The sequence below is a fragment of the Podarcis tiliguerta genome (genome assembly GCF_965153285.1).
Source record: "Podarcis tiliguerta genome assembly, chromosome: 1".
Classification (NCBI taxonomy): domain Eukaryota; kingdom Metazoa; phylum Chordata; class Lepidosauria; order Squamata; family Lacertidae; genus Podarcis; species Podarcis tiliguerta.
Window position 1 is genome coordinate 117,358,192 of NC_139534.1, and position 8,962 is coordinate 117,367,153.

General features: G+C 51.6%; 1 protein-coding gene across 10 annotated transcripts in view; it reads right to left on the reverse strand.

Moving 5' to 3' along the window:
- Positions 1 to 3,063, reverse strand: part of BCL11B (BCL11 transcription factor B) — a 161,972-nt gene extending 158,909 nt beyond the window's left edge. Inside the window, exon 1 of one of the 10 annotated variants that reach the window (XM_083435146.1) lies at positions 1,153 to 3,063. In XM_083435146.1, coding sequence (XP_083291272.1) covers positions 1,153 to 1,210 — 58 coding nt within the window. In that variant the 5' untranslated portion in view covers positions 1,211 to 3,063. The other 9 variants (XM_083435145.1, XM_083435142.1, XM_083435152.1 and 6 more) reach the window with 9 other exon arrangements.
- Between the last annotated feature and the right edge of the window lie 5,899 nt (positions 3,064 to 8,962).

Genomic DNA, 8,962 nt, shown 5'->3' on the forward strand with positions numbered 1-8,962 from the left:
TCCACCCCTCAATACACTGCTGCCTTGGGCTGCTTTTTTGCTACTATGATGAGATCCTACCACCTCGCTCTTTTGCAAAAGTGGCGCGCCTTTTTGCAGGACTCCTTCGCCGCTTTGCAAACTGCGCGCGCTTCACTTTGCAAAAAAAAATATGGTGCTACTTTACTTTGCAACGTGCACACAAAATGTACCCCTTCCCTCCCACCGTAACACACCTGTCTGTCTCTCCCCCCCAAAAAACACACACGCACACACCATTTTGCAGCAAGGTTAGCACATGCATAAATGCATACAAAAGCTACCTTGCGCTTTGGGCAGGGCAGCCGGACCTTGCCCAGGGGGGAGTCGAGCAAAAGGCTCTCGCCCGCCTGCCGATCTACCTGTACACTGACATTTCTCTCGGCCCCTTCCCCAACGCCCGGTCCTGTTATGTCTCCGGTACCAAGCTGGGCTTCCCTAACGGATGACGATGGGGGGAGATGCAGACCCCCGTCGCTATATCTCCCCCCCAACACACACACACCCAACCTCGCCTTCCGCGCGCCGCCTCCGCCTCTCCCGGCTCCCCAGACCGGCCTCGCCGCTCCATCGCCGGCCTGCCAGGCGTCCCTTGCATGTGGTTCCCATTAAGGCTCCCCCCGCTCCAGCCCCGACTCCAGCCACCTTCCTCTTCCCGGCTGCCGCCGCTGCCGCTCCGGCTGCTGCTCTCGCGTGCTCGCCAACTTTGGACCAGCCTTTCCAACCCAGCCTCTCTTCTGAAAGTCCCTGCTGCGGATCCCCCACCCGGCCGTCTTCCCCGCCGTCCCCAGCTCGCCTCTGCCGCTCTCAGCCGGCTTCGCGGCCTCCTCCGTTACCCTGCAAACTTTACTTTCCAGAACACCTATCCTGCCGGCCCCCCGCTTCTCTCTCTCCTCGACTCCCCTCTCCCCGTCAGCCACCGTCGTCCCCCCCGCGCCAATTCTTTGCAAACTCTCCAAGACCCTTCACTTTACGCACAACACACCCCTTCTCCAATCTTTCCCGGTCAGCTTCACACACCACGCGCACAAACGCACCCCAACTTCCCATCACTGCTCTCCTTCTCCCAACACACACACATAGAAACACCACTTTCCTTTCCGATCCAGCTCCTTTGAAAGAGTTGCAACTTACGCGTGATAATTTCCCTTTGTGATAAGTGCTGCGGGTTCCCCTGCTTGCGACGGGACATTGCCCTGGCATTTACACGGTCATCGCCCGGAGAGCTGGACTTGGGTAGGGGGGGATCGGGTTGGAGGTGGTGGTGGTGGTGGGGAGCGATCTTCTTCTTCCTCCCGGTCTTCTATTTTCTTCTTGGTACTTTTCTTCTTAAAAAAAAAGAAGAAGAGGGGGGAACAGTTCCACCCCCCCCCTTGGAGCACTCAAGATGAGATTCTTCCTTCAATTAAAAAATCATCATCGGAAGAGTGGGGAAGCCTTGGTTTTTGTTTTCGCGAGACAACTGTTTTGTTTGGTTGGTTTGTTTTTTTCCTTTTCACCGCTTCCAGGTCTTTTCTTGAACTTCAGGAGAGAAGGATGGTTTCCCACCCCCCCTCACCAAGCGCTGACACTTTTTTTTTTAATTTTTCCAGAGTGCTTTGGAGGCGGGGGGGAGAAAAAGAAAAACAAGAGAGCAGAAGGGGGGGGGAGAAGCAAAGTGCACTTCTTCCACCAGGACGAATCTTTTTAAAAAAGAAAAAAAAAATGGATTACATACACACACGCTCGCACAAAAGTAGAAAAATTGGAATTTCCCCACACGCAGAGAAAAATGCAGGAAAAAAATTACCCTTGCTGGGTTAATTAGAATTCTTTCTCTCTCGCTTTCTTGTCTCTTTTTTTTCAAAAAAAGAAAAAGGGGGTAGCCCAAACTGTGTCTCCGCTTTGCCAGTTCAAGTGCCACTGGGTTGGTTTTTTGTTGTTGTATAATATTAATTTTTTTGCTTTGCTTTGCTCGCACCACTTTGCCACTGGCTTCACCCCCCCTCCTCCCCTCGCTTGGCACAGGGTCTTGCTAGGAAGGAAGCCCCCCAGTGCTTCTGGGTTAGTGCTGGCTATTACTAAGGAGATATATTGCAATGTGAAGATGGCGGAGTCCTGGTTCCCTGGGAGCGCTCTGTCTCTCTATGGCTGGGTCTGCCTCCGTACAATGGGATAAAATTCAAGTTCAAGTGCGGACGTGACGTTTAATCTGCACTAGAGACAAAAAAGACCTAGAGAGTAGGAGCACTGGGGGCGACTAGCGGTGGCTTTTTAACATTGTACCCTGCAAGAGAACAAGAAGAAGGGGGAGAAGAAGGAAAAGAGGAGGAAGGAGAGAGAGGGAGAGGGGGGAAAAGCCACCCTCAAACAGACTCCCAGCACACACGCGGCTCCGACTGCTTAGCCAGGGCTACGTCTGCGGAGCACGCAGCCAAAATGAAATTAAGCAGAATTTAGCTGGGGAAGGGGGAGAAAAGAGGAGCAATCAGGAAAAAAAAAGAGGGACCGAGAGTCCCTTTCTCCCAAACCATCGCCGATCAGGTTTAGGATGAGACGCAGGCAAGGTCTGGGGGGTGTTAGGTGGCGGGAGGGGGCAGATCAGGGCCCGGGCAGCCGCCTCCCCCCTCCTCCGCCCCTTGGCAAGAAGCCCAAAAGGGACGGCCGTCTCCCGGGGGAAGCGCTGGCGGGGGGGCGAGTAGGTAAGGGGGCTGGTGAAGCTCAGCAGGCTGGCGCCGGAAAGGCAGAAAAAGAGTGGGCGGTGAGAGCGGTGGGCTCGACCCGGCGAGCCAGGCGGGAGGGGGTTGAGGTGGGCGCCCCCCGGGAAGGGCGCGGGATCCATCCTGCTCTCGCTCGATCCACCTGCTCCGAGATCTCCCAGGCGGCTCGGATCTTTGCTTCGCGGAGATCCCTTCGCTGCCCCCCTTTCAACTAAGGAGCTGTCTCGCTCGCTCTCCTCTTCCCTGCGCGCAGGCAGCCAAGCAGGCGGCGGCGGCAGCGGCAGCAGCAGCCCGACTCCGCTCCAAACACCTTCGCATTTCCAACAGTTTTTACAATAACACAAATATCTGCGTGGGGGAAGAGATATTTCTCTCTCGCCCCCCCCTCCTCTCAATCTGAATTGCGATTGCAGAGGGAGCCACAAAGACGCGCGCACTCTCCTCTTCCTCGCTCCCTCTCTCGTCGTCCCCCCTCTCTCTACCCACTTCGCGAGGGAAAGGGTCCCTGTGAAATCCCCGGGCTCGCTGCAAACTCAGCATTGACCCGAAGGAAGCCAAAACCGGGCAAATCGGTAAATAAGTCACGGTGGACCTCCACGCGCCTCCCCAATACATTCCTACGCAGTGGTGGTTATTAAAACGCAAGGCAGCTGCGTTTTTACGCGGCTTCTCCTGCAAGTTTCTTTCTGAAACGCGGGGTTCCCTGGTGACCTCTGAGATTTAGCTTTGCATTGAATTGCTTTCCGTGCCGGAGCACTCTGGGTGCACCAGTAACCCTCCAGTTTGGGGGTCCCAAAGTTTATAACCTGCACGCCCGCACAAACACAACGAGCAAGGTTGCTGTCCCCTAATTCTGATCAAATAACGCAGAATAACCATCACTGCTTGTTTCCACACGCGTCATGGCTGGCGCATTTTGACTCTTTAGTTCTGACCGTAAACATGAAAGGGCGAGGAAGAGGGAACCAGTAAGTGGTCTTTGCCACACTTTTAACCACCCTGATCCACAGAAGAGTGGTTAAACTGCCTTTAGAAGGCTCGCTTCGTCCACATTAAGTGGTGCTTGAGTTTATGACTTTGTACTAGACAGACCCAGTTCGGAACCGGTCGGCTCCAATAGTAGGACCGCCTTCAGGAGGCCTGCAGCCTACTTTTCTGCGCGCAGGTGCCCCACAAGCCGCCACGATCCGAAAGAGCACCCAGCATCCTCTGCGAGGGATCCTGGAGACGTGCGCTTCGGGGATCACGCGCTTTTTTATTGGCTCGTTTCGAAACGCCGAGCGCGCGTGAGCCCTGCAAGCGAGAGAGCCATTGGAAAATGGATTCGCGCCCTGCAAGGGTCCAGTTCACTAGCAGACCCCGCTAGGGAGTTATTGCGCCCGTCGGTTTTGTCACTTCTGACAAACACACACACACACATCCATATGCAAGAAGTTGCAATCTGAATTACAAAGTGTAGCATGGGAGAATTCAAACACGGGGAGGTTAGAGATTGCATTAAAGGCCCTCTTCCTGTGGTTAACTTTCTTCTTCCCATTACTGGAACATAGGAAGCTGGCTTATACTGCGTCAGACCATGGGTCCACCTCGCTTCGTGTTGTCTGCACTGACTGGCAGCAGCGCGCCAAAGGATCAGGCAAGGGTTTCTCCCAAACATATCTGGAGAGGCTAGGGACTGAGCCTGGGACCTTTAGTACTCCAAGCAGTACTAGTACTCTAGTACTCTGCCATTGAGGATTAACTCCCCATCACCACCACCACATAGTGTCCTCTCCCGGATTCACCACTTCCTCTACACTTAACAGCCGTTGGCTTGGGGCTCACTTGTAGCCCTCGCAGATCTAGATTGAATGGCTTGACCAGGAGAGGGATGTTGTGAGGTTTTTCTCCTGCTGGGAGAGGCGGCCCCGTCCAGTTTTAAGATTCACATCTCACCCTGCCCCACTTATTTATAAAGGGAACTGGTGCACCTATCTCAGAGTAGTTCACCGGACATGATGAGCTGCTCTCCGGACAAGCAGTTTCCTAGCTAGCCCTACTTGGAGACGCAGGAGATCACACCTGGGACTTTCTTCAGCCAGGCCAAGAGGATGCTCTGATCCTGAGCTCCGGCCCCTACCAGGCAGGGCTAGAGATGTGTGGCGAGGTCTTCCTCACACACACAAATGCTCCAGTCTCCCTCCCCTTCTGCTCCAGTCCCTGAGATGCTTTGATGATCTGCATTCATACATTCAGCTAAGAAGCAGAGTGGAAGACAACCCAGAAATAATTAAACCCCCTGAATTTAGTGGGAGAGTTAAAATATATGCGAAACGCTGCAACCCAACCCCACATACACTTTTCTTGGAATATGTCCCGCTGAATAGGACTTAACTTCTGATTGCCAATTTTTCACAACCAACGGGCGTTTAACAAGGCAAAGCAACTCTAGGCTCCCACTGTGCTCAATGGAGCTTACTTCCAGGTAAGTAAATTTGGTCGGATTGAGCATTCACCATTCCACTGTCCTTCCATCTTTCAAAGACCAGCAGCCTGCTTCCATTTCCGGGATCTACTTGGAACCCCAAAGACCCCATCTTCCGTCTCATCCTTACTGCTATTTATTTGGGAACATGGCACTCCTGCTTATTTGTTTCCACCTGAGCTGAGCTCTTCCGGGGCAGAATAGAGGACTCTCCCCCCCCCCTGCGCGCCCCAAATAAATAAATCCAGAAGTGGGGTGAGTGAGGGCGCCAAGGCGGGCCCTCATTGGCCAACCCCCGGCCCAAACTCCCCCCAACTGCTCTTCTGAATACCTCGGCTCAGTTCTCCTCGCTCTCCACTCAACAAAGCGGGCAAGAGAGATGGAGCGAGTCGTCCAGCGCCTCTTTAAACCCCCTTCTAGTCTAGCCCCTCTCCCAGACCTTCGCAGATTCGCTGGGGGCTTTGCCGGTTTATACAAAAGGCAAATTAGCATCACGATAGAAACAACTTCTTGCAACACAGGAAGCCGCCGAAAAGGAGAGAGCGAGAGAGATGGCTCTTTCTTCGACGCACACGCGCGCGCTGTTTCAAAAAGTTGTCCAAACAATCCTAGCGACAAAGAAAAGAAAGAGGAGGGGGCGCCTTAAAGGACCCGCTGCTGCGATTGTGTGAGAAGAGGCAGGGATTTGTGGGGTTTTCATACTCTTGGTGGAACGCAGTGCTTTTTGTCCCACGCCCTCAAACTTCCCCGCCCCCAAAAAACTGGGGTATTTTTCCCCAAACTTATTCCAAATATTAAATCGCATGTCCCATTTTTCTAGTTTTACGCGTGAAACGCGCCAACCCCACCTGGCATCGCTATAATTGATGCCAAGAGTAGAAGGGTCTGGATGTTTCCAGATAGCCTTTCTAGGTTCGTAAAGTGCCCCAGAAGATACAACAGTAATTGCATACTGTCCTTGAGGTATTGTGCGCCGCCCTGTGCTCCTAAGTGCGGAGGAAGGTCCGGGTATAAAAACCACGTGGTAACTAAAGAAGTTGGAGCAAATAGTTCAGGAAACAAAAGCTCTGGTGAGCATCTTGGACTTGAACTCCGACGCGCGAATCCTTCTCCGGGAGCGTTCCTGCACAAATTTCCCAAAGCAGTTTTATTTCCTTCGTTCACACAAGCCTTTATTTCCCCCAGATTCTTTTTCTTACTTCTTGCTGAGTTGTTGGTAATCCTTTAATACCAGTGTCAAGCCAAAAACACACTTTTAGGGCGGCACACTTACCTAGGAGTAAGTTCCACTTGAGTTGTTGAAATGGCTGCCGAGTTAATATATAGTGGATCGGCCCATAAAATTTGGATAGGGAGACTCACTTAAAAAAAAAAAAAAAAAAACCCCTACTCCTTCGAACCCACCCTGCTGGGGCGCATTCACACAACACCAAACATCTGTGCGAATTTGTAGGTCACGTTCTTCCACCAGAAATTAGGTCCCAAATGCGAGTTCACATCAGAAGTCAGTCCCCTAGAAATCAGGGCGACTTGCTTCTTAGGAAACCCGTATAGGACTTGACTTTGAGCATAAATTCAGAACAGGCAATGTGAAGAATACTGTACTCTTGTTTCACGGGCAGTAACGCTTATTGACAGCGTGGAAATTTGAGGCACCCTCTGCTCCAACGGACGCTTCTGAATACAGAAGCAGGGCTTGGAACTATCCCTGAAGAGTAACAAAAGTGAGGTCTTGTGAATGCGTCCTACGTGTTAAGAGGAGGAAACTGTTTAGCGCGGGTGGGGTTGGAACCCCACGAGATTTCTGCCGACTAATGGCCCTTTCCGCCTTTCCCGCAGACCCAGAGAGGCGAGGCGAGCAAAGTCCACCTTGAGTGCATTTTTATTTTCATGTCACCCCAGGCAGGAAACTTCAAACGGCCTGGTGGGGTGTGCGGAGCAATCGGGGGATAGACACACCTTGCTAGGCCACCCTCCTTGCCAGGGGCTATTCAGATCCAAGATAAGGGCGAATAAACGACTGTCCGCGTCGCTTTCCGGAGTTTATTGCAAGCGGAGAGGGGGCGCGCGCGCAAAGCCGCTCTTCCCGGAGAGATAAAGGCGCTAGATCACATGAGGGTGGTGACTTGTATTATTATTATTATTATTATTATTATTATTATTATTATTATTAAGGTTTTTCTGCGTCCTGGATATGCCCTAACGACGAGATTTGCGGGCGGTAGGGGTCGGAAATATATTCCGAAGTGATTTCCACAGCCTCTCCTTTCCTCCCTCCCCCGTCTGGCACTTGTGATCATTAGCACCGCGAAAGCTGTTAATGTCTTGTCTCACAGCTCCCCCTTTGGTCTCTCCGCGCTGCTCGTCTCGCGTTCAAAGTCAGATCAATAGCAGTCTCTCGCTAACCTTGACCTCTCCCTCGACCCCGCCTCCATCTGCAGCTGGCCCCACTGTTTTGTTCACACACACCCCCGCCCGCCCCACTCTGTCGATATCCCAGCCACAGTCGGGGACAAGAGACAAATAACAGGGACTCGCTTCTCTGTAAGGGCAGCAAGGGGGGGGGGGAGATAGAAAGGGTGTGGGGGGTGTTTAAATCTTCTCCCCCAACTCCCCCCCCCCTTTTACAACAAAGGTTCAGATCGCCAGTCACGTTGGCCGGAGGATGCCCCTCCCTGATGCGGAGTGTTTATTGCTTTGTCTGCATTTCTTCCTTCGCGACCCCCCCCTCCCCGTCCCATGTCTCTCACCGCCCCCCCTCCCCACGCCAGTCCTCTGCAAAGCGCGCAAGAAGTCTGCAAGGTTGCAAAGGGAACGTGGCAGGTTCCCATCGGCTACTTTGCAGAGGCATCATAAAAACGCGGGAAAAGTCTGCTGAACTTTTTGTTATTATTTTAACAAGGACATATCGATTGGCCGCCGTCTTGCAGTGGGGACAATCAAATTCCTCCCTCCACCCCCCATGTACTTATTTTCTTTTCCGGAGGCGTTTTAGAGTTATGGTGGGCACGGTCCTGGAGAAAGTTGCACCCTGAGCCTTTGCATGAAAGTTGAATTGTGTTTGGTTTTCCCCAAAAGAAACGCGCGGAGGAATTCCAACTTTTTTTTTTTTTTTTGAAGGCGACGGCATAGGTTGGTGGGTGTTTGTTTTGTTTTTGTTTGCACGAGCGCGCTTACTCGGGAGTAAACCCCATTGAAACCCGTGGGGCTTACTTCCAAGTAGACACGGTTTAGGACGCAAAGCAAGCGACCAATATACTATTTATCATAATGGCAACGTGATTAGAAAGAGCCCGGAAAACAAGGGTTAGGTTTGGTGTTTTGTTTTTTAGGAAAGGAAAGGAAATTAAACGCAAGTTATTTTATGTAATGAATACTAGATCAAAGTACCGGCTTAAATAAAATGTGTCTTCGGTTATAAGAATATGATAAATGTGAATGCTCCATTTTATTAACTGCTCAAGATACTGAGATATGTATTATATTTTCTACATAGTCATATAGCACGGGTAATCACAAATCAAAATTGTGCAGCAGCAGCAGCTCAAACCTATGTAGGTTTACTAGGAGGGAAGCCCCACGGTGTTCAATGGGACTTTCTCCCATGTAAGTGAATGCAGCATTTTTCAGCTTCAGGTGAGAGTCAAATGTTCCTTAGTATCAGGTCATACAGAGAATGAAGGTTATGCAAGGCTCAGGTTTGAAAGCGTGTTTGGAGGAAATATTTTTGGCAAGCCATATTACCGCACTAGCGTATTAACCAATCACGTTCTCCGGTGAA